We start from the raw sequence: 26,695 nt of genomic DNA, 5'->3' as shown, positions 1-26,695 counted from the left end.
TAAAGGTTTTCACCTGGTACCAAAAGGACAGTAGACTTTGTGCCAAGCAAGGCTCCAAAGCCAGGTCACCATTGCAGAAAAGACTTTTACGTCTAGTCACTACCTGTCTTAGCTGCACCAGATGTCACTGGCAGCCTGATTGCATCCACACTGTAAGTTTTACAGATGATCTAGCAAAAAAAGCTGTACCACATTTTCTTTAAATCCGAACTCTCACACATGTGCTGTGTCTGTGTCTGCTGTATAAGGGCATTTCCCCAGCATTGGCGCAGCAGTGCCAGTAACTTATGCTGCCTGGCAGAAAGTGCAATTTCCTGTGCCAAAAGAAGGGATAAGATACTCCTTTTATATGTGCACTGGAAACTCAATCCCATGCTTTGCTAGCATAGCACAGTACTGAGCAGAGCATAATGTAAGTGCTTCTAAATATGTTACGTCTTAAAACTGAGGGCTTCATATGTTCAGTCTTATGGAATCAATCAAGAAGTAATGAAATCATCCAATTGTGTTGCCTTCTATTATCTTTTAAGGTGACATCACTTTCAGGGGGCCAGAGCAGGCTTTGCCTTAGATAAGAAAAGCCAGGGACATATTATGACTGTTTCATACATCGTCATGTGAATAATGTTAACTAGCAACACCACTGAAGCTTTTAAAAAAAAGGCATTTGGTGGCTGATTAACTCTACAAAGTTTGATGTAAATAATGAATAAATTGCTTTGCCCATCTGAGAAATAGATGTGGAAGAGGAGGTTCAGGGATCTTTAGGCTAGTAAACTTCTCACTAAATTATCTCTAATTACAGGAGTGAAATTGTCTCTTCCATATGTTGTTCCCTTCCTGAGTTATTGGCTTTAAGACAGTTTCACTTTTGCCAGTATTAAACATGACTTATCCAAATCCATTGACAATCTGCTGTTTGGCTGTGAGTGCTTGATAAAAGAATGGCTCAGTCACAACAAGTAGCACATTAAGAGTCTGGAGCTACTAATTACCAAACCCCTTACAATTAAGTATCCAAATGAATTAGGCAGAGAATAATTACCAATATGTAAGGTCAAGGATAACTCAATTTAGATGATGATTTACTTAAACAAAGTGCTGTTATCATACAGTGGTTTTGGCATTGGATTGAGCTGCTTTTTCCTTTCCTTTTCAGTCTATGGTCCTCTTGCTGCATAGTCAACGGCAGTACATCTTTGAATATGACTTACTCGATCGGCTTTCTGCAATAACCATGCCTAGTGTTGCTCGCCATACTATGCAGACTATCCGTTCCATTGGCTATTATCGAAACATCTACAATCCCCCTGAAAGCAATGCTTCTGTCATCATGGACTACAATGAGGAAGGGCAGCTGCTACAAACTGCTTTCTTGGGTACAAGTCGAAGAGTCCTTTTCAAATACAGAAGGCAGACCAGGCTCTCTGAAATCCTTTATGATAGCACAAGAGTCAGTTTTACTTATGATGAGACAGCAGGAGTTCTGAAAACAGTAAACCTCCAGAGCGATGGGTTTATCTGCACCATTAGGTACAGGCAAATTGGCCCATTGATTGACAGGCAGATTTTCCGCTTTAGTGAAGATGGAATGGTAAATGCCCGATTTGACTACAGCTATGACAATAGCTTCAGAGTGACTAGCATGCAAGGTGTAATCAATGAAACTCCATTGCCTATTGATCTTTACCAGTTTGATGACATCTCTGGAAAAGTTGAGCAGTTTGGAAAATTTGGGGTTATATATTATGACATTAACCAGATAATTTCCACAGCTGTAATGACTTATACAAAACACTTTGATGCCCACGGCCGCATAAAAGAAATTCAGTATGAAATATTCAGATCCCTTATGTACTGGATTACAATTCAGTATGATAACATGGGGCGGGTAACTAAAAGAGAAATTAAAATAGGACCATTTGCTAACACAACCAAGTATGCCTATGAATATGATGTCGATGGGCAACTACAGACAGTTTACCTGAACGAAAAAATAATGTGGCGATACAACTATGACCTGAACGGCAATCTCCATCTGCTCAATCCAAGTAATAGTGCTCGTTTAACACCACTTCGGTATGACTTGAGAGACAGAATCACTCGGCTAGGTGATGTACAGTACCGTTTAGATGAAGATGGATTCCTGCGGCAGAGGGGTACAGAGATATTTGAATACAGCTCAAAGGGCCTGCTGACCAGAGTTTATAGCAAAGGCAGTGGGTGGACAGTGATATACCGTTATGATGGGCTTGGGAGACGGGTTTCCAGTAAAACCAGTCTGGGACAACACCTCCAGTTTTTTTATGCTGACCTCACATATCCTACAAGGATAACTCATGTATACAACCATTCAAGTTCTGAAATCACCTCTCTCTACTATGACTTGCAAGGACACCTCTTTGCCATGGAGATCAGCAGTGGAGATGAGTTCTACATCGCTTCAGACAACACGGGCACACCACTCGCTGTTTTTAGCAGCAATGGTCTGATGCTGAAGCAGATCCAGTACACAGCTTACGGCGAGATCTATTTTGACTCCAATCTCGACTTCCAGTTGGTGATTGGATTCCATGGAGGCCTTTATGACCCTTTGACCAAACTGATTCACTTTGGGCAAAGAGATTATGACATACTGGCAGGCCGTTGGACTACACCAGACATTGAAATCTGGAAAAAAATAGGGAAGGATCCAGCTCCTTTTAATCTCTACATGTTCCGAAATAACAACCCAGCCAGCAGAATACATGATGTGAAAGATTATATCACAGGTAAATAAAGGTATTTTTTTTAAGTGATTTACACATGACAGGAATTTCTGTTTGCTCATAATCTACCTGGTTAGCAAATTGCATTGTACGCAACACCTTGGAATTAATTACCAGTGACAGTCAATTTGCATAGGAGTTATGTTCCAGGGATAGCACATGAAGTCAAAATCGTATAGAGTCAAATCTATTGGCATTCAGTAGTAGGTGGGATTGCCAAAGTGTTATTTCACTGGATACTCACGCCCTTTCCTCCCCCTTATTTTATTTTAATTGCCAAGTACATAAAGCTGAACGTGAACAAGTTAAATGTGTGTGAATTGAAAGTTACTTGTATGCTATCTAGCTGACAGCAGTGTGTGCTGAATATGATGAGGGATATAGGCCACTAAGGCAAAATAATTTTTGCCATGCATATTCTAGTTCATTCCATCTAAGTGAGAACAAAAGCAAATAGAGTAGTGTAAAATATATTCCAAAATCTGCTATACGTCTGTCAAGGCCATTGCTTCAGCAATAACAATGGACTTTACCTCCTGGGATCATTAACTGGCATTCGGCTAGGAATGGTCAACAGTCCTCGTAGTGGGCCCTGTTCTTTGTCCTTGAAGAATATTACAGCCCTCTTAAGAGATTCAGAACAAAGGAATTGCAGGAAGGAAAACACAATTTTGATGTTTCTATATCTGACTAGACAGTTCCCACAGCAACCATTTATAAACTAGTAATGTATTGAATATTATAGGTGATATTGTGCCAGATGGCAACTTTATCTAGAGTGCCTGGTAGGGATTGTTACTTGCATGATAACATCTTTGTGAAGGGAATCTTGCCAAGCCATCGTCTACCGGTATGAAAAATAACGTGCTATCACTCCCACTTGCTTTTTATGGCAGTGTATTCATTTGCATATTAAATGAAAAATAGTGTTCCTTATTTCCCACTGTTTTGTCATCTCTCCTGGTAATTTAGGAGTTCTCAGACCAAATGGATTAATGCAGGATCTAGGCCTGCTTGCCATGTGCTTTTTACTGCCAAAGCTGTAACTTTCACTTTTTATGCTGAGACAAAGCTAAAACAACTTGTTGTTCCCATTATATGTTGATAACTACTGTATAAAATGGTGTCCACAAATATCTTTTCTCCCTTCCCCACTTTGATGAGAAGATCCAGGACCATTGGTCATTCAGCTCAAATATTTATCCTAGCACTCCCAGCACCCTAAGAACAGTGTTTCAAAAGTACTTGTGGGTATTGTTTGCATAATGTACTGTAACTTCCTAGTAGTACATCTACAACTAAGATGTGGTGCAAGAGGAATGGGTGGCAGAATGCCTCTTTCCTCATTATTGTATTATCCTCCTGCTCTGCAGCAATGGTGTAGACAGATTCCAATTACACTGCAAGAGTACTAGTTTTGCACTTGCCATAAAAACAGATCCTTCAACTCCTGACTTTATGTGCTGAACAAAAGGACTAGATTCATTGTAGTATTCCCTGCCTTCTAAAACAGTTGTTTTCTGAGTTTTATCTCCAGCAGTCAAAATTAGCAAAATTATTGTTCCTAGTAGCTTGTTTTGCCATAATAGGGGCAGGACAGGTATAGGAACATTTTCACGAATTTGCATGGTTCCCAGTCATGTGTAGTCCTGAGGCAAGTTAGAATCTTATGGGACAGAATCTTCCGTGCTTTAATAGCTGGGGAGATAGAATGCTACCCTCTCTATCTTGCACCCATCAGGAACCAACCATGTAAGAGATTGAAACAATAATGGTGTGAGATTTTGACTACTTTGAATATTTACAAAGTTGTTGGCCTCATCTCATAGCAAAGGGACTTTCTCTAGAAAGGGTGCATTGCTTATGAAGATTACGTTAAGAGGAGGAAATAAGTTATTCTGGCTCTAGACCAGGCGTCCCCAAACTGCAGCCCTCCAGATGTTTTGGCCTACAACTCCCATGATCCCTAGCTAACAGGGCCAGTGGTCAGGGATGGTGGGAATTGTAGTCCAAAACATCTGGAGGGCCGAAGTTTGGGGATGCCTGATCTAGATCCTAGATCATTTATCTTAAATTATCGTGTCAGTTAACAATAATACGTGCAGATACTGTAAAAGTCCGTGAAATCTGAAGGCAACAAACCAGAACTACAGCTCACACATAGCAGTCGAGCTGCATGCACATGGCTGTGAGTTTTGACAGTGCAGATCAGCTGCTAGATGAATGAGCAAGGAAGGAAATTGGTACTTTGTCCATTGACACTTCCGCTGTAAAAGCCAACAGTGTTGCTTTTCTTTTGAGTCTGCATACCCATCCTCACTTCGTTTGTCCTGTGATTTCAAGCATTTCCAAGTCATGAGTCTGAAAGAGGTTGGGGGTTTTTTTTGTACCACCGCTTTCCCCAGGAAAACCCAGTGTTTAGTGTTGAATGGGAGCAAACACCAATCAGGTTTTCTGCAGATTGACGTGTGCTTTTATTAAGCAGTAAGGAGTGGGTATTCCCAGGGAACGTGGGGGGGGGAACCCCCTCAAACCCATGGCTTGAAATCACTTGAGATTGTGGGAGAAATGAAAGTGTGGTTGGGCCCACAGTCCCAATCCAGCAACACAAGCCATGGAAAGAAATCCAGCTGCTACGGTAGTTGCAGAGCGTGTGCAGCAGGAGCCATACAGGCAGCTTCCAGTTTGAAAGGGGAGGTGCAGATGACTCTCATGGGCTCAGGATAAGAATGGATTCTGCATCTATATTGCCATTTTCCAAAGAAGAAGAATGTTTAGATGAGCTAACATATAACCATACTATGGTTTTCCCCCAAAGTATATTTAATTGTGGCTCAAACCTGAATCCAGGCCAACTGATGTAAACTTCTGTAAAGTTAAATTAAATAATCAGGGATTGAAAATCTGATCTCTCTCCACAATTCTTTTGTTAGATGTCAACAGCTGGCTGGTAACATTTGGCTTCCACCTGCATAATGCTATCCCAGGATTCCCTGTGCCCAAGTTTGATTTAACAGAGCCCTCCTATGAACTTGTGAAGAGTCAGCAGTGGGATGATGTACCGGTAAGGAAAAAAAGAAAGTGAATATTAAACTGTGTCAAAATTGAATAAAGGACACCATGCTGTTTGAGCTCTATAATCCTCAAGGGCTTACGTGGCATTAGAAAAATATTTAAATGCACTTTGTAAAGACTATTTTTTATTCACAAGGTATCCATAGACTAGATGCTAATTCTGCTCTTGCTTGGTGCATTTGCTAAAGATTAGATCTGAATTTCAACATATCCTAATTGGCTTTTCATAATGCAGACTAAAATAGGAAGAAGGATAGACCTAATCAATAAATAATAGTATTTTGAAACCCTTTTTTAGAATTGTAACTTTCCCGTTGGAAGCTCTGGAGATTGGTTTTATACCAGCACCCTGCCTCAAGGCAGAAAGTGAACACTGTAATAAAAAATAGACTGTGAAATAAACAGAAGAACAGGTGATATAAATTATGCATACCAAGCACCAGTACAATTTTACTTCTCTTTAATATTAACCATGTTTTATATGTGAAGATAAAATATTGAATGTGAAATTACCTCAGGTAAAACCCATTACATTTCATAGAGGCAAAAAAACTCTAGGTGCTTATGAAATTTCTTGGGGGGGGGAATCTCCTGCGGTCCAGAAATATGAAGCCAGTTTAAATTATGGACAAAAATAAATGGAATGTAAAACAGAAAAACCCTATCTGGTATTTAAGAAAATAGCGATTATAAATCTTAACTGTTCAAAGATCAAAAGGCCATGTGCCATCAAGTTTTCAGTTACTGGCAGGGAATGAGAAACTTTAGAACAGTTGCTCACTCATGACAATTGTTCTAAAGGATCTTTGTAACTTCTCTGGTTTTTAAATTAAAGAACCAGGATGGTTTCACATGCTATATAGGTCAAGAAGCCACCACCTGCATCAGTTTCCCAAGCTGTATTCTCTCACAGCAGAAACCATATTCACACAACCCATAAAACTGTATCAGCATATACTTTCTTTTCCTGTGCACAGGCCCTGTACCCAGGAGGAGCGAGTGCATTGGAGAAATGCCTCTAGCTTCTTCCCTCCTCCATTTTCTTGCATTGTAGGTCACAGGAACATAGGACCATTTATACCAAATCAGACCATTGATCTAGCTAGCTCAGTACTGGCAACACAGACTGGCAGCGATTCTCAGATGGGGCCTCTCCCAGTTCTGCCTGGTGATGCTGTGGATTGAACCTAACAACCATTTGCATTCAGAGCATGTCATCAACCACTGAGCCATGGCTCTTCCCCTTCTGCTCTGTCCTTTCCTGGCTCAATAGCCACCCACCACTTCCACCTGCTTAGTCTAGGAGTCAGGCACTTCAGGCCCAGCTGCCAAATTTAGGCCTCCTCGGGTCATGCCCCCTCCTCAGCCCACACCCACCACTGATCCTGCACTAATCCCTCCTCCTGTAGTTTGACTGGAATGTGTCTTTGAACTGTAATAACGGCTCTCACTTGCCTGGAGAGATGCATGTGTAGAAACCTCTGGCTTATATGCGGCTGCATTGTATTCTGCTGTACAAAAGATAAGAGTCACTCTCATTGCCCCACCCACCACTGCTGTGCAGCCACCAGAAAATTGCCTAAGAGGGAACACTGCCCATGGCAGAGGGAAATGTTCCCTGGCACAGTCTGCTCATCCCTCAATTCACTCAACTTTTGGTACCACTCTCTGTGACCACATTCCAATCAAACATTGGGTCTTTGAAAGCTTTGAAATTTTTCTCTTTATGTTATAACTAGGTGAATGAGCAAATTAATGCCTTTTAAGTGCTTTTAAATATGAACACACCTCCACACAGGGCAAAAGGAAATGGACCTTGGTTATTGAATGCCAGTGGAGACATATTATTAAGTGATCCACTCCTCACTTAATAAGTGCCACTTCAACCAATTATGTATGTAACTTCGCTTTATGAGAAGCATTAAATGTTCAAGGTAAATGACAAGAAGCCTACAATAGGTTTATCACCGCCTAGCTTATGTTTCCACGTTGGATAATAGAATATAACAGCGCAGTTATTACGTAAGTGATGTAATGTGCGAGGAAACTCATGATCATCATCTTAGGTCTTTCAGCATTTCTGCAATAGGGATGATTCGGAGGGAAATTGCTAGAAATGTATAGATCAATAACAAGTGCAATAATCCTTTCAAACATTTTTTTTTTTGTCTGTAAGGTAAGAGCTTAGCAGCACTGTGAGCTTAGCTAGATCTAAATAAGTTTTTTTTTATTTTAAGCCTTGCCTTACATTTATTTGTCTCTGTAGCTTTTTGCAAGCTACTTAGCCTCACTGCCTCCATTTCCCCATCTGGAAAATGTTTACGCTACAGCTTTGTACAACTGGTTTCATGATGTATTAATTAACATACGATATACTTGTGCAAATGCCAAGTATTAAGCATAATAATCCTTTATGTACCACCTTTTAAATTTCTTTGGAGTGATTCTGTGCTAGAGACTCTTTTTTTGGATTCTAAAAGAGACAGACAAAAATGAGAAAAACATCAAACAGTATCAAACAAAATAGCACTTGTAACAGTGGAATTCAGTATGTGGATTCAATTAACTCTCTGGCAGTGTCGGTTGTGGCATATCCTATTGTTAGCTCCAGGCATTGTGCCAATAAATGCATGACTGTTGGAATCTAGGGGCTACAGATGGTTTGTAAAACTTCTGTCTGTTCTTGTTTTCAGCCAATTTCTGGAGTGCAACAACAAGTGGCAAGGCAAGCAAAGGCTTTCCTGTCCCTAGGAAAGATGGCAGAAGTCCAGATCAGCAAGCGCAGACCCGGCGGCGAGAAATCGTGGTTGTGGTTCGCAACTGTGAAGTCTTTGATTGGGAAAGGGGTTATGCTGGCTGTCAATCAAGGCAAAGTGCAGACTAATGTGCTTAACATTGCAAACGAGGATTGTATCAAGGTGGCAGCTGTTCTGAACAATGCATACTACCTGGAAAACCTACATTTCACCATTGAAGGAAAGGACACACACTATTTCATCAAGACCACCTCACCAGAAAGTGACCTGGGCACACTGAGACTGACTAGTGGACGGAAGGCCCTAGAAAATGGTATCAACGTCACCGTTTCCCAGTCTACCACTGTAGTGAACGGCAGGACTCGTAGGTTTGCCGATGTTGAAATGCAGTATGGCGCACTGGCTCTTCATGTCCGCTACGGCATGACACTTGATGAGGAGAAGGCACGGATATTAGAGCAGGCTAGGCAAAGGGCTCTTTCCAATGCCTGGGCCAGAGAACAACAAAGAGTGAGAGATGGAGAGGAGGGTGCCAGGTTATGGACAGAAGGGGAAAAGAGGCAACTGTTGAGTGCTGGAAAAGTCCAAGGATATGATGGGTACTATGTACTCTCCGTGGAGCAATACCCCGAATTAGCAGACAGCGCTAACAATATACAGTTCCTTAGGCAAAGTGAGATTGGAAAGAGGTAACACACTGGTTGAGCCTGGGCTGCCAAAGAGACTGACCCTGTACCAGTGTCTTCTGAGAGGGAGACCAAATTGTTTTGCTGCATTACTACTTGAGCCTAAATGTACACCTTTGCTCAGATTTTTCTGTAGCACAATCCAATAAGACTCTACAACAAAGAGAGAGCCTTCCAGAAGAATGATATTGCTAAAAAGAAAAACTGGGAGTTGTTTTTCCCTACTCTGAATGACCTTAAAGGTGATCTGCTTTAAAGAATATGTTTACATATGCATATCGCTGCACTCGAGTTGGACTGAAAGTATTACAAGGAAGACCTAAAGGGTTTGCAACAAGCTGCCTATTCTTTTGAGGCACTGTCTTTTAACTAAGAAACAGATCCATACAGTGTTTCCAAATATTACTAAATTGTTGACCTTTGCTTAAAAGAAACTAGTCTCTCTCTCCTCCTCTCTCTCTTGCTCTCTTCCTCTCTCTGCATAGGATGTGGTATATATCTTTGTTCATTTTAAAATGTGGGGCAAAAACTCTTGTTTCTGGACCTCAATGGCTTTAAACTGTGCTTCTTTCTAAAAGGACATTGGCACAAGCAATTTATGCTACAATGGGAATTTAATAACGGATTTTACAATGATAACGTGGTTTGCCTTGGGTGGGTTGGGGGATGGCAAGTAGAATCCTTGTCACAGAGCAGCAAAGGAAACCTTGATTTTTTTTGTAAATTATGTGAGACAAGTTGTTTATGGATTTTTATATGAATTACAATTTACTGTACATCAAATATTAGTCTCAGAGGAGTTAATTTATGTAAAGTGTTTAAAAAAGGTTTATACTTAAAATAAAATGATAAAAATGTGCAGTGTGTGAATTTTTTTAAAGGAATTGCACCTTTTGTTATGTTATAGCTGTACAGTATAAAGTTATATTGTAGAGATATAACAGTGTATACTAATGGACAGAAGTGTTAATATTTTTGTATTAGCTTTAAAAAGAGTGCATTTTTCTCTTTCAATTGCTCGTGGGAAAGGTTGGTGGGGGGCAGCCACTCCGCCCCCTTCCTGTGCCCTGCTTGGCCCTCGCCACTCGCTGCTAAGAGGGAGAGCAACTCAATAAGATTTATGTATGACAGTAGAAGACTTTTGTAGGCTGGGCTTGCCTTGTCCTCTTCCAGCCCTAAAGGTGTATTTATTCATTTTGCGGCTCTGTTATGTATTTTTTAAATGTGGGATGTAAAGCTGTGTTATGTGGTGAAAGGAGCAATCCTATACATGTTTACACAGAGAGTTTAGTCTCATTGTGTTCAATGGGGCTCATTCTCTAATGAGCAAGTTTAGGATTGCAGCCTCAGGTGCTCTGCAGATGTACATGAATGGCAAATTGGTGCAGTGCTCGCTGCCACAATGACAGGGCTTCTGCCTCTGTCTTCTGAAAGAAAGGTTTTCAGTATTTCACTGGAAAAACGCAGAACAACATGGGTAGGTGGAAAAGCAAGTTAAACTAATACCCTAGCCTTTAAACCTCTTGTCCACCAAAAAGAGTCACTATATATACCGTATATATGAATTGCAAGAAAAAGGAAGGTGAGAGTATTAACTTAGTGCCTAATCCACATCATAAAGCTACCATACAGTTTGGCAGGGCTTTTTTTCAGCTAGAACCTCACAGGAACTCAGTTCCGGCACCTCTCAGGTGGGTGCCATTGCCATTAGAACAGAACAAGGGAGGTGTTCATGGTGAGCTCCAGAACCTCTTTTTCTAGGAAAAAATAGCACTGCAGTTTGGCATGACCTGCTCGAAAGGACAGTCCAATCTGTTTGGACTCAAGACATGCAAACAGCAGAGGTTAACACAGGCCAGATCAGTCCTTTTGAGGCAGGTTTCAATACTGGGCATCTGCTCTGGAACATCTGAAGTAACAATCAAGGGGGATGCTTCTGATATATGTTCCAAGTGCATGTCCCTGATCTTATATTGATATGAGGGTGGGGGGATAGAAGACTCATAACAAATGGTCGAGCTTTCTGGCAGGCTTGAACCCCAGCACCTATATAACAAAATCAAATCACTGGGAGACAGTGGCTCTTAGTATGCCTGAGACTGCTTTCAGAGAAATCTAGGTCACGTAATCTCACAATATGCATTCTATTTCAGTAGCACAGAATCCATTCGCTCTTCCAAAATTCTGAGACTCTCAGCTTCCAGTGTGCTGGGTTTTTTAAAAAAAACACTACCCCTCAGACTTGCAGAGATAACATTAAAAAATAACATTCACATATGCACTTCCCACTAAGCCCTCCTGTGCTAGAGAATCTGCATTGAAGTATTCCTTGGTTTCTGGCCTCTGCTCATATGCCGCCCCTTCAAATTTTATAACTACACCAGTTCCAAAAAGCTCAGCCCTTGTAACTGGACTGAACCATGCCTGATTAAAAATGCAGTGGGGGGAGGTTGCATCATTTGTAAGTGGGCAAGGAAAGACAAAGAGGGGCATCTTATTTTTAGGGCTACTCCCACCCACATTCCTCAGTATTTCTGGATAAGATCCCTTATATCGAGTGCTGTTTTCAGCTACAAAGTGACTAAAATATTGTGGGGGTGGGTTTGGGGGGGAAGGTTAATTGTGCTGTACTCAGTATGCAGAATGGCAACAAACGGCAGGTGAATGTGTCTTAAATACCTGAAGGGATGGAATAAAAATAGTTTCCTAACTGCTTTCTGCACCGAGATTCTATAGTATTATGTGTGCTCTCAACTGCACAGTAGGAGTCTTGTCAAACAGGCTGTGAGTAGGTCAAGCAAGTTACTGAATCCACACTATCAGTGCTGTTGCTATCCATGTACCCCTTGGGTAGAAGCTACAGAACTGCTGACATTTAGAATAAAAGCTGTTATTTTATTAAAGTGCAAATTAACAGTTAAGTTTGTTTTTATTTTTTCAACCTTCAAAGAGCCCAAATTTAGCAACTATGATTCATGAAACCCACAGCTCAGTGCCATTATTTCACATATTATTTTTAATCTGGGAAATGTATGAGGATTGCAGTTCTGTTGTTAACTTGGATTTAACAGCATTGTATCAGAGGTTTGTCAGCTCTATCTGTGGAATTAGGTTCATGCTCAAAAAATGTAGTAGAATGTTATTGACCTGGAATACCGCAAACATATTCAGTGTGTTACGTCAGAATAGAATTAAAGCTTCTACTTCCTGTGCCCTTATTCTTTCTCCCTGGTTTAGGCATGGGTAGCCCCCAAACTATAGTTTCTCTTGATGGTCATGTAGACTTAGATAAAGGCCCAACCAGCTGCCTTTTCTCTAGCTATATACTAAAGAGAAAAACAATCATTCTGAGATGGACATGCTCCTACATGAGACAGAGACTTAGGGGGATTTGTAAACAAGAAAATTTAAAAGAAATGGAAATAAATGTATTAAAATAAATACCCTACAAAAAAGGAGATTCAGAGTATTTTAGGCAAAATGCTTTCATGCTATTTTGAAATGTAAATTTTGTCTGATTTGTATTGTTCTTTTAATTTGCCTTCTGAACTTTATATGTGTCCTGAATTTTTCCACACCTTGATGACTATAGATTGCATCTAGGCTTTCCAATAAAAGCCAAGCCAATGTGTCTGTGTTTAGATTTGTTTTCTTAACTATGTGTGTCAGACATTATAACTGTGTTATTGCTTTTCTGTTCCTACTTGTAGATGCAAAGTGATCCAGTACTGCAAGTATTGATTCATTTGCTGCCCAGTTGGGAGTTGTTTCCTGCCTGCTCTGCCCAGTGGCCCAGTGCTAGCTCAGCAAGGCAAATTACTCCATGGGATCTCTCTAGTGGCCTACTTTACAGAAGCATTAACCACACCTCACATTGTTAAGCATCATAAAGCTAAGAGAAAATGAAAAATGAAGGCTTATTCCCTTTCATATTAAAAAACACAGCACTTAATTAACGCAGCTGATTATATACAACCATTTTGACACTGATAAGTCATTCAAGGCCTGAAGAGCCTTCAATCCATATTCACACCATTTGCTGAAAAGTGCTGCCTTCAAAACACTCTGCATGTTTTTATGTTAGGTAGAATAGGCAGACTTCATCACATTTGCTTTGTAGTGACAACTGTAGCTTGATAAACATGCTCATCCAGCCCAAATTGGTTATTCTATGTCACCTTAAAAAAAAATGCTGATTACAGACTTGGTATTTTCACACAGATGAGAGAAACAGATCTTCCATTTTACAAGGGGAAATAATGTCATCCTGAAAGCATTATTAACTTTTTTATAGAGTAATGACTGAATGCAGCAACAGAACTACAATACTTCACACGTGTGTAACACTTAAGAATGTTCAAAGTGCTTCACATTGTAGCGTATCCTTATAACAACTGTGTTAAGCCAATCTATAATTATTGCCCTATTATAATACTGCCAGAACTCTAATAAACTATTGATAAAAAGGGGGGAAATCCTAGCTTGGAGCCAAGTCCAGCTTCAGGACAGCAGCAACATTTTGTCTCAAATATGAGTCATGAGAGTTTACTATCTGAGTATATACTACACTGATTTTACTGAAGGAAACATTAAGCATCATAGCCCAAACAACACATTTTCTGTTAATGCTTGGTCTGCCTCAGCAATGGGCCACTTTTGGGGTGGGGAGCTAGGTCATATGACCAGACAGGGGTGTGCTGAATGAATCCAGACCCAGACTAGATTAGATAGATGACAAAGAAGTTATAGATGCTGAACCAGAAACCCAAATTAAAACTCACATTGATGTACCACTGTATCTTGGAGGTAGGGTGAACTGTGTGCTTCGTAAACAGTGAAGCAAGCATGCCCATCACTGCAGCACCTGTCAAGCCTGGCCTACATCCATTTAGGTCTGCAGTGGGGAATATGTAGCGCTCTACCTGTTGTTGGACTGTAACTCCAATCATCCCAGACCTCAATCAGATATCTGTTATAAAGACCTGGGTAACAGACCTCTCCACTAAGAGGGAGTACAAAAAAACACTCTCGCCTCTTTGTGCAAAAGAACAAGATATTTAAAAAAATAATTACAAGTACTATTGCAGCCAATAGAATTTTCAAGGGCAAGTAGTTCTGGGGCATGATTTTCATCAGGAAAATGACACAGGTTTTGGGGTTTTTTTAATGCCATACTATGGTTCTATTATAATTTTGTACTATTATTGTGAATTTCCTATATCCTATGAACCACGCTGAGCACAAATGTATTTGTGGGAAATGTGGTATATATATATAAATATATAAATAGAATATGGCTTGTCTTTATTACATACACAGCCCAATAAACCCAGTGAAAGCATAAAAATCAATAGGGCTAATTTAACCCAACAACCCCCACCTCCCTCATACACACAAACAAAACCTACTGCAATCACCTAAATGCAACCAGCCATACTCTGGGCTCTCCAATTTCTTGCACCGCCAACAAAAACAAACAGAAAAATAAAGAACTTACAGTATCCTCACAACACTGACACACAAAAACTGCACATACACTAAGCCAAAGAATGAAAAATCACTACCCCTTTATTTCACCCCCCCCCCACTTGACAATGTCTGTGACAGCTGTGTCTCACACCGAATGTAACTGACCTGTAGAAAGGACTCTATGAATTGGAAACACAGATATCATATGTACCCTTGTTAACACCGAAAATCCTTTAAGGAAAACAACTTTAAGAGGTGGAAAGAAAATAAATTGACTATGACTATGATCCAGAGCCAGACCCACTGCAAGTATTCATGCTAGATAAGAAGATGACCAGTTGAAAACAAGTGTGTGTTTGACAAAATGCATAGTTTGACCCCTCAAACTGTTTTTAGATTGCAGCCATATGTACCTACCCAGCCCTTTCATTTGGCAAGTTACATTCCACCTAAGGTGTTCTGCTCCGAGTTTGGAATCAACAATAATCAACAGTATTAACTGTATTTGGTCTCTGAAGCAATGGCATAGACTCTATGGCAGGGGTCAGCAAACTTTTTCAGCAGGGGGCCGGTCCACTGTCCCTCAGACCTTGTGGGGGGCCGGACTATATTTTGAAAAAAAGAAAAAAGAATGAATTCCTATGCCCCACATATAACCCAGAGATGCATTTTAAATAAAAGGACACATTCTACTCATGTAAACACATGCTGATTCCCGGACCGTCCGCGGGCCGGATTTAGAAGGCGATTGGGTCGCATCCGGCCCCTGGGCCCTATGGTTTGTGAACTGCATGGACCACCAGTGTTTTAACAAGTCTCTAAAGTGTGTTAAAAGGAATTTTGGCTTTTAAGTTCTAGAAATTAGATCAGAACCCACAAACCTTTGTCTGGAGGTTTGATGTGCTGGCACCCCGACAAATAAACGTCACTTGTAAATGTAAAAGTCTAGCCAACAGAAGGAAACTTAATAATAATAAAAAAGCAAGCCTCTTTTGTACTCTATATTGCTCAAGAATGGAAGACTAGTGAAATCTTGGTCTTAGTGGTAGTAGGGGAAGCAGCCTATGATTTTCAAGATGGCCTTTATTGTTGACTTTACAAGGGCTTTAGTGCCAAATTTTTCAAACTACTGAGAAGGAGAAAAATAAATGCTGAAGATTTACACCAGGCATGTCCAACAGGTAGATCGTGATCTACCGGTAGATCACTGGACGTCTGTGGTAGATCACCGGTAGATCAGTGGCTCCCCCCAAAGAAGCTAGAAAACTTTGGCTGCCCTTAAAAAAAGTTCAACATCTTTGCCCTGCACCCCTAAAATGACCTGAACTACAAAAAACAGGGCTTTCCTTCCAAATAAAAAAAGCTCAACATCGCTTTCTTCCCTAAAGAAGCTCAACAACAAAACAGGGCTTTCCTTCTTAAAAAGAGCTCAACAACTTTGACCTGAACCCCAAAAAGGAGGGTAGATCACTTCCAGTTTTTAACTCTGTGAGTAGATCGCTTGTCTCTTGGAAGTTGGCCTCCCCTGATTTACACAACTGCAGATGTAGTGGCATTTGCATTTATGCAAGTATAAACAGGGATATATTTTATAGAATATAGAGATTTAAATTTATTGTTAAATTACAAAATGTAGAATGGAAAGCACATAACTCCAATGCTCAAGATTATGCCCTGGTGGCTGCTGCTATGCTACCGGGCCAGCTTCAAGGTTAGTGGTCCCCTATGCCTTGGATGTATGGCTCACACCCACCAGGGGGCATGTGTTTAGTCTGGTGGGTTGAATTTTTATGGAAGTCCCTCTTCCAGTTGAGGTCAGATAGGCCTCCTTTCTACAGGACTTCCACTGCCTACTGGAAAACTTTCCCCATTTAAGTAGGCCTTTTAACTGAAGTTTTATTTTATAGGTAGTTTTGACCTATTTGTATTATAACCTAATAAACCACTTAGGGACTATTGTAGTTAAGGTAATATGGAAATTATTCATATAAATAAATGTCATGAATAGGGGTGCTACTACCAAACAGGCAGGTATCACCCCATCTTAAAGGGAACCTGGCTCTCCTGTGTGAGCAGAGGCTTGGACAATCACGTAGGGGCTGCTCTGCTCATGCCCCATCCAATGAAGGGAATGAGAGAGCTCTCTTCAGAAGCGAGAGAGCACCATATGCACATTTAAATCGGGGTTCCCATATTTCAAAAGGTAAAAACCAGCAGACCCCAAAAGTTGAACATTTTTAGGAAGACCCCAAAAATTTTAGGCCAGTATATCTAACGTCTTTGTAGTGCTCAGTCACTCTCCCCACCACCACCACCACTTTTGCATGAGGGTCATGTTACTAATAACTTTGAGTAAACCTTTTTATTAAATAACTTGAGTTCAAATTATGTCATGGAGGAATAGGAATTCCTGGGGTCCTCCATAAGAGGAAAAATAGATCCAGAATTAACCAATTACCTAATGGTGCATCTTAGAGTCAATGCACCATTGACTCTACAAAATGCACCATTCTACAAAATGCACCATTGACTCTACAATGCACCATTCTACAAAACAAACTTAATACGTTTGGGACCAAGATAGGGGAAAATATTATAAAGCTATGATTGAGGCTACTACAGAGGAGGAAGTTGGTTTGGTTGCCTGTGGCTCCTAGGTCACTTCCAAATAACCTGCTTGTTGAGCATTTATCCTGATTTGTTCCTGGAGAGGTTATACAACAGTGCACCAAACAAGTGTTATCCCACGCTTCTCAGTAAATTTCCTCATCACTTTCCCTATCACAAAAAGTCCAGGGGGGAGGGGTGCGTAGGAGTGCCAAATCAACTTTAATTGTTTTACCTAATTTTGCTGGCGAGGAACAATGTTCGAAATGAATCATTGTTCCCATGTAGCTTAGAGCAGCCATATGTCAACAACTTTTAGGTCTTCTTAAAAAAAAGCCTCAAGTTTTGAGGAAGCAAAACTCATTCAAATACTAGGACCCTTTACCTTAACACTATTACTGGATACGACCTATAACTAGCACTGGCAAATTGTTCCAGGGGATGAAATTACAGGATCTAATTAATCTGAGACACTTAGGAACATAAAACTCACACTTGACCCCCTGGGAATGTGTTGTTTCTATCCCTCATTGAAATTGTACCCATACAATTTAGAAGGCAATGAAAGCAATAGGTTTTTCACAGGAATTACGCTAAAACCTATCAGGTTTAATAGAAAATGGGAGCCTTCCCCTGGGTTGCTTGTTTTAAAGCCACTGCAGAGAAATCTACAGCAGAGGCAGGATCTGTCTGTTGCATTTTATAGCTAAAAGATTATTTTCAATCGCATTGTGTATGATGGTTCAAATAACCTTCACAAGACGGGTGAACTCATGTTGTGCACATGGAATAGCTCTCATGGAGAGATCGCTTTAAATGGCCCATTCCAGGCATTCATGTGCAGTTCTTGCCATGAGAATCAGGATGTTTTCCATGCTACACCTCCAGAAGATCTCTGATGGCGGTATGGGAAGGACAACATAAGCCAGTCCATACAAATGGTTCACTTGTGTAGAGACAGTCACATAGGAGTAGTTTCAAGGTGGCTCCCAGTAGGTCCAGAAGCTCTTGAGATACCTTGTCACCCATCTTCAATTATTCCTGCCCATCCACCTAACACAGTGTTCTCCTCTACTGACTTGACACTCTATTCCCATATATTTCATGCATAATAGGGACCCACAACAGGGGCAAGGTTAAACGTTTTGTTGTTTAGTCGGGTCCAACTCTTCGTGACCCCATGGACCAGAGCACGCCAGGCACTCCTGTCTTCCACTACCTCCCGCAGTCTGGTCAGACTCGTGTTGGACTTACCTGGAGCAGGAACTGGCAAGCCACTCCAGTATCCCTGCCAAGAACACTCCATGGACAAAGACAACAGGTTAAACTTAGGTGCTACCATTTCCCTACAAATCAAGGTAGGCTTCAAAACACAGCGTGGGGCTGGATGAGCCCTTCCCCACTATTGCTTTTCCAGCTGAAACTATTTTAAAGCCACGTGTCTTCTGATGGGTGTATATGACCAGGGAAGGAATAGCTAGTAAAAAGTAGACTCCCAAGGGAAAGCATAGGCAGAGCAGATGGTTCCAACTCCTTTCTCCTGCCCAAAGTACTACACTTTGAAATTGCCTCCCAACCCGCCACTCGAACGATTCAGTGGCAAAAACTCTTTTTGCACACAGATCTGTCAGCATCACATCTAGTTTAGTCAAGTTTTCACCAAGGCCAGAGTGCAAACAGACTCTGTGTAGTATAAGAATGGTGGATCTCTACAACCATCAGGGGTACCAACTTGAATAAAATATTGGGGGGTGAGGTAAGCCCCATCCCGCATAATCAATCTCATGACATGGCACACCCACACCATTTGAATGGCAATGCCCATCAACTTTGGGGGAGGGGCGGGCCCCTCAAATATTTTATTGGGGGGGCTGAAGGTACCTCTGTCCTAGGAGTTGGATCCTATGACAAAAATGCTATGATCAGCTCCTGCAAAAGCTGCAATCCTAAACACCCTTATATTTGGAAGTAAATTCCCCTAAATTTATTGCTTCCCAATAAGTTTGTTTATTATTGGGGTACCAGTCAGTGTATCTGTTTTAAGAGAGATACAGAAGCAACATTCTGCACTTTTTCTGGCTGATCCATAACTTAAAATTACAAGCTGGCAGTCAAAAACAGCTCCACCACCTCCCACTTCAGCCAAGGCCATTCATTCTTCATTTCTGTCATTTAAGTACAGTTTATGTGCCCAGAAGTAATATAAGAATTTGTAAGTCCATTACAAATGCACTTTTATAAGTAGAGAGCTTTATAAAAAATAAAAAAAACAATTTCCTCTGGATTTTGATTACAGGACTTCAGAGAGGTTGATTTTAAAGGGTCCTTGAAAACCAAAATTCCAGCTCAAAGGAAGAACTCTTGCAGGAGCAGCAGGCTTCCTGAAAATGCAAATTCTTTTTGGCAATTCTCCCACCTCTCTCCCTTGTAAACAGAGCATGAATGGGAAAAGTCTTGAACTGGTTGGGGAGCAGCCTGCAGTTCAGATCTCTACAAAAGATGTGAGCAACCAGTGCAACTTGCTTTGATCAAAGATACTAAGCACTTGTGGTACTCCTGAAAACAGGATTGATATTTTCAACCTGAATAATTTGTTGGGATGTCAACAACCAGAATAAGGTAAACCTTTAAAAGGAGCCTGTCTTTTAAACATCAGTTAAGCTGCATTCACTCCCTGTAGGTCGTGCAAATTGCTACACAGTTAATATGTCCCCTGCTCAATAATAATATGTCCCCTTCATGGATCAATGCCTTGTCGTGGCGAAGGGGCTTGAACAACTCAGAGAAGCTATGAGCTATGCCATGCAGGGCCACCCAAGATGGACAGGTCATAGTGGAGAGTTTTGACTAAACGTGATCCACCTGGAGAAGGAACTGGCAAGCCACTCCAGTATCCCTGCCAAGAAAACTCCATGGACAAAGACAACAGGCATATAAAAGTTATGACGCTGGAAGATGAGCCCCTCAGGTCGGAAGGCGTCCAACATGCTACTGAGGAAGAGCGGAGGACAAGTACAAGTAGATTCAGAGCTGATGAAGCGGCTGGGCCAAAGCCGAAAGGACGCTCAGTTGCGGATATGCCTGGAAGCGAAAGGAAAGTCCGATGCTGTAAAGAAAAATATTGCATAGGAACCTGGAATGTAAGAACCATGAATAGAGGTAAGCTGGATGTGGTCAAAAATGAGATGACAAGAATAAATATCGACATCCTGGGCATCAGTGAACTAAAATGGAAGGGAATGGGTGAATTCAGTTCGGGTGACTATCATATCTACTACTGTGGGCAAGAATCCTGTAGAAGAAATGGAGTGGCCCTCATAGTCAACAAAAGAGTGGCAAAAGCTGTGATGGGATGCAATCTCAAAAATGACAGAATGATCTCGATACGAATCCAAGGCAGACCTTTTAACATCACAGTAATCCAAGTTTATGCACCAACTACCGGTGCTGAAGAAAGTGAAATTGACCAATTCTATGAAGACCTACAACACCTTCTAGAAATGACACCAAAGAAGGATGTTCTTCTCATTACAGGGGATTGGAATGCTAAAGTAGGGAATCAAGAGATAAAAGGAACAACTGGCAAGTTTGGCCTTGGAGTTCAAAATGAAGCAGGGCAAAGGCTAATAGAGTTCTGTCAAGAGAACAAGCTGGTCATCACAAACACTCTCTTCCAACAACACAAGAGACGACTCTACACATGGATATCACCAAATGGGCAGCATCGAAATCAGATTGATTATATTCTCTGCAGCCAAAGATGGAGAAGCTCTATACAGTCAGCAAAAACAAGACCTGGAGCTGACTGTAACTCAGATCATCAGCTTCTTATAGCAAAATTCCAGCTTAAACTGAAGAAAGTAGGAAAAACCACTGGGCCAGTAAGATACAATCTGAATCAAATCCCTTATGAATACACAGTGGAAGTGAGGAACAGGTTTAAGGATTTAGATTTGGTGGACAGAGTGCCTGAAGAACTATGGATGGAGGCTCGTAACATTATACAGGAGGCAGCAACGAAAACCATCCCAAGGAAAAGGAAATGCAAGAAAGCAAAATGGCTGTCCAACGAGGCCTTACAAATAGCGGAGGAGAGGAGGCAAGCAAAATGCAAGGGAGATAGGGAAAGATACAGGAAACTGAATGCAGATTTCCAAAAAACAGAAAGGAGAGACAAGAGCGTCTTCTTAAATGAGCAATGCAAAGAAATAGAGGAAAACAATAGAATGGGGAAAACCAGAGATCTGTTCAAGAAAATTGGAGATATGAAAGGAACATTTCGTACAAAGATTACCATAATCAAGGACAAAAGTGGTAAGGACCTAACAGAAGCAGAAGACATCAAGAAGAGGTGGCAAGAATACACAGAGGAATTATACCAGAAAGATATGGAGGTCTCGTACACCCCAGGTAGTGTGGTTGCTGACCTTGAGCCAGACATCTTGGAGAGTGAAGTCAAATGGGCCTTAGAAAGCACTGCTAATAACAAGGCCAGTGGAAGTGATGATATTCCAGCTGAACTATTTAAAATTTTAAAAGATGATGCTGTTAAGGTGCTACACCCAATATGCCAGCAAGTTTGGAAAACTCAGCAATGGCCAGAGGATTGGAGAAGATCAGTCTACATCCCAATTCCAAAGAAGGGCAGTGCCAAAGAATGCTCCAACTACCGCACAATTGCCCTCATTTCACACGCTAGCAAGGTTATGCTTAAAATTCTACAAGGCAGGCTTAGGCAGTATGTGGATCGAGAACTCCCAGAAGTGCAAGCTGGATTTCGAAAGGGCAGAGGAACCAGAGACCAAATAGCAAACATGCACTGGATTATGGAGAAAGCTAGAGAGTTCCAGAAAAACGTCTACTTCTGCTTCATTGACTACGCAAAAGCCTTTGACTGTGTCGACCACAGCAAACTATGGCAAGTTCTTAAAGAAATGGGAGTGCCTGATCACCTCATCTGTCTCCTGAGAAATCTCTATGTGGGACAAGAAGCTACAGTTAGAACTGGATATGGAACAACTGATTGGTTCAAAATTGGGAAAGGAGTACGACAAGGTTGTATATTGTCTCCCTGCTTATTTAACTTATATGCAGAATTCATCATGCGAAAGGCTGGACTAGATGAATCCCAAGCAGGAATTAAGATTGCCGGAAGAAATATCAACAACCTCAGATATGCAGATGACACAACCTTGATGGCAGAAAGTGAGGAGGAATTAAAGAACCTTTTAATGAGGGTGAAAGAGGAGAGCGCAAAATATGGTCTGAAGCTCAACATCAAAAAAACCAAGATCATGGCCACTGGTCCCATCACCTCCTGGCAAATAGAAGGGGAAGAAATGGAGGCAGTGAGAGATTTTACTTTCTTGGGCTCCTTGATCACTGCAGATGGTGACAGCAGTCACGAAATTAAAAGACGCCTGCTTCTTGGGAGAAAAGCAATGACAAACCTAGACAGCATCTTAAAAAGCAGAGACATCACCTTGCCGACAAAGGTCCGTATAGTTAAAGCTATGGTTTTCCCAGTAGTGATGTATGGAAGTGAGAGCTGGACCATAAAGAAGGCTGATCGCCGAAGAATTGATGCTTTTGAATTATGGTGCTGGAGGAGACTCTTGAGAGTCCCATGGACTGCTAGAAGATCAAACCTATCCATTCTTAAGGAAATCAGCCCTGAGTGCTCCCTGGAAGGACAGATCGTGAAGCTGAGGCTCCAATACTTTGGCCACCTCATGAGAAGAGAAGAATCCTTGGAAAAGACCCTGATGTTGGGAAAGATTGAGGGCACTAGGAGAAGGGGACGACAGAGGACAAGATGGTTGGACAGTGTTCTCGAAGCTACGAACATGAGTTTGACCAAACTACGGGAGGCAGTGGAAGACAGGAGTGCCTGGCGTGCTATGGTCCATGGGGTCACGAAGAGTCGGACACGACTAAACGACTAAACAACAACAACAATAAGCTGCATTCACTCCCTGTAGGTCGTGCAAATTGCTACACAGTTAATATGTCCCCTGCTCAAATCATAAATGGGGCTTAGACCCATAAAAAGGCCTTATAGGTAACCAGTCATCAGTTCTTCCACATTTGCTCTACCACAAATGTGACGCTATCACCCCCTAGTGGAGGATAAAAGTTTGGGAGCGACTCAGAAAGTGGTTGGGGGATGGGGACAGAGTATGCCTTGTGCCATTTAAGCAGAGTCTGCATTTCTTTTGCTATTATTTGAAGAATTCTAATTATCCTGCATTTTAACAGCTTAGCACTGCCCACAGAGTTTCACAAATAAAGGCTATTACTGCTGCTTCATGCTTCAGCTCACTGATGCCTGGGCCTTGCAACAACAACAACACAAAAAAAATCACTCCCTTAAGATTTCTTTTCACCTCAAGCAGAAGCTTTGTCAAACAAGGTTCCTCTCGCCTCGCAGATCAAAATGGAGCTTGCTGCCAAGAATTGTTTTCTGGTCAGCTGAGTGTGGCAGACCCCAGCGCCAACACCTCTGACTGCTTTGTGAACTACAGCCACGGCTCCTATTCAGCTGTTTTGCCCGCAGCCCACCAGGCAGCGAAGAGGCCAGAGGATCTCAGAAAAAGAAAAAGAAAAAGAAAACAGATGAAAGTGTAGCTCTGGGAGGAATGGAAGATGCTGCTAAGTCAGCTCACCAAACTCACCCAGGTGAGCAACAAGCAGCAGGATGTTCTGCCTGCCTTGCCTTGCCTTGCCTCTTCCAATACTGGACTCTGAGCAAAGGAAAATCATCCCTCAGAGGGGTGGAGGTGGCTTGAACATTATCTGATAGCTATGCCTACTTGGATGACCCCTGGCAACTGAACACCAAACAGCTAGGGTCACTCAACTCACAGCTTCGTGGAACTAGGACAACACTCCAGAAACCACATTTTGCCTTTGACTTCTGCTGCCTTGAAATATTGCTAACAGCATATTACCACTATTGTGTAGCAGGCTTTGTTTTTTTATGGCATTTCAACATCTTAATGTGGGAAACAATTTAAAGTCTAAACAAAGCAACCGCTCTAGAAGACGGCTGTTAAGCTACTTCCAACCAAGTGTCCAAACACGCACAGCACTAAAGCTGTTTAATTTGCTTCACGTCAGCTCACCAGCAATTAATATGCCTGCCATAACAAGGCCCATAAAACTCGCTAGCAGTAGGGGAGTGAAATGATTATAACATTTTTTCCCCTTTCAGCAATACCCATCTACAGTTTGAGCACTGTCAAATCTTTTTAAAAGCAGATAAAGAAGCTGAGCTGCATCTGAACAGCTGTTGTTTACTGAAGCAATAATTAGCAACAGGGATAGTGTTAAAATACCTGCTACCTGCTACAAAACCAAAACAGCACACACATACACACACAAACCTGCCCCCTACCTGCTGGTAAGCCAAACAAAAAAAAATCAGCAATACAAAGAATAAGCTGCTCTGAGGTTTCTTAATTTGTTTTATTAAACAATCAAAAGCCACCCACTCTACTGTGCACTACTCATTTACACAAACCTGCTTGGTGCCACGTAATTAAATTCAAGATGTCCCACTTGACTTTATTATGCATTTCTGGATAATTAGTAATCAATATGTGCAAGTCTGGACTTACATGGCTGTTCTAGCATATCTTCTCCAGGAAACATTTGTACCAGGTAGATAAATCAAACATATTCTACAATCTGGGACAGCATGGTACAAATAAAACCCAATTTTAATAATTAATTTAATCCATAGCTGCCAAGTTTTCCCTTTTCTCGCGAGGAAGCCTATTCAGCATAATGGAATTTCCCATTAAAAAAGGGAGAACTTGGCAGCTATGATTTAATCACAGACACACTCATGCAGAAAAAAAAACTCCCACTAAGTTACATGGATAAAGGATTGCAGCCTAAATCAACACTTCTCCAAACTTATTCTCAAAAACCTCAATCAGATATCTGTTACAAAGCAAACTCATCCCTTTGTTGAACCACAGGAAAAGCTTGTGATAGTCCACACTAAAGTTGGCAGACCCAAAAATATACTGACCTTGAACCCAGAGTATGGTCTGAGGATAGCAGGCCTGCTCTTTTCCAATACTTGAGACTCTGAGCAAAGGGAAATCATCCCTCAGAGGGGTGGGGGTGGCTTGAACATTATCTCACACACACCACACACACTGCCTTGGCATGAACTGTGACATAAATGTAAGAACATAAATAAAGTAGGACCTCTGAGTAGGACTTAGTTAAATACCACCCATTGGTCACAATCTGGGTATTTGTTACAGCTGACAGACACAAGCATTTGTTACAGCTGACATACATTCCTTTGTTAGGCAGATTAGCAATTGCCCAGATTGGTTAGCTGGTTGGTCGGTAGTTAATCAGTAGCTTATGAAATGGTCCTCTTGAGAATCTAAAGCAGGCATCCCCAAACTAGGGCCCTCCAAATTTTTGGCCTACAACTCCCATGATCCCTAGCTAACAGGACCAGTGGTCAGGGATGATGGGAATTGTAGTCCAAAACATCTGGAGGGCTGAAGTTTGGGGGTGCCTGATCTAAATACATTGTTTGATTGTTTTAAAGATGAGATACATCAAACCTTGAGGAAATAGGGTTCTCCTTTACTCAGCTAAGAGGAGGCATGTGTGTGTGAAGAAACAACAATTTGAGACACATCTGAAAGAGACACAGAAAGGAAGGAGTTATCAAAAGAGGGAAGAGTGTCTCTGTCTGTCTCTCTCTCTCTCTCTCTCTCTCTCTCTCTCTCTCTCTCTCTCTCTCTCTCTCTCTCTCTCTCTCTCTCTCTCTCTCGACTTGATAAGGCACAACAGATCTACTGCCTCACTGGAGTGTGAATGTTGCTTGTAAATAAAGCAATATTTTAAGTCTCCAGTGTTCTTTCCACCAAAAGAAATGCAGCCTGGGTAATGATGCCTCTCTAGAACTTCTTACTGCTCTGGAAGTGAACTGCTGTAACCAATCGTTTTGATTTTTTTTTCAGGACAAGACCGAAAGTTGCCTGAAGAAAAACAGCATCCTTTTCAGGACTGGGGCTGGAAACATTATTCTGATTTTGCCAGGAGGAAACAAAGTGGTTGAACTCTTTCAAAGCACATTCAAAGAGAGGCCACCTTTCTGGGCACATCTGGGGTACCGTAGGTAGGAAATCTTCCCAGGCTAAGCATACTGATAACAGCATCTGACATGAGAACCTGCTGACTTCACTCTCCTACGGTATGCACTTCCCAGCCCTTCTTCCTGGGAAGTATTACGCAGAAAGGAAAAGATCATTTCTTGTTAAATTAGAAGGAAATAGCTCACATGTTCCTGCAAGTTACC

General features: G+C 41.4%; 1 protein-coding gene and 1 long non-coding RNA gene across 12 annotated transcripts in view; one reads left to right on the top strand and one right to left on the bottom strand.

The window, feature by feature from the left end:
• Positions 1-12,916, top strand: part of TENM3 (teneurin transmembrane protein 3) — a 1,254,397-nt gene extending 1,241,481 nt beyond the window's left edge. For all 11 annotated transcript variants that reach the window (XM_088659538.1, XM_088659546.1, XM_088659521.1 and 8 more), the window contains 3 exons: positions 1,160-2,771; positions 5,702-5,832; positions 8,537-12,916. In XM_088659538.1, coding sequence (XP_088515664.1) covers positions 1,160-2,771; positions 5,702-5,832; positions 8,537-9,292 — 2,499 coding nt within the window. In that variant the 3' untranslated portion in view covers positions 9,293-12,916. The remainder of the gene's footprint in view (positions 1-1,159; positions 2,772-5,701; positions 5,833-8,536) is intronic.
• Positions 1-26,695, bottom strand: part of LOC132592644 (uncharacterized) — a 45,430-nt gene that overhangs the window by 7,467 nt on the left and 11,268 nt on the right. The window lies entirely within an intron of this gene.

This window comes from Zootoca vivipara, chromosome Z1, assembly GCF_965207765.1.
Source record: "Zootoca vivipara chromosome Z1, rZooViv2.hap1.1, whole genome shotgun sequence".
NCBI classification, from domain to species: Eukaryota; Metazoa; Chordata; class Lepidosauria; order Squamata; family Lacertidae; genus Zootoca; species Zootoca vivipara.
Note: the sequence above shows the minus strand (reverse complement) of the source record. Positions and strands in the feature narration are given on the sequence as shown.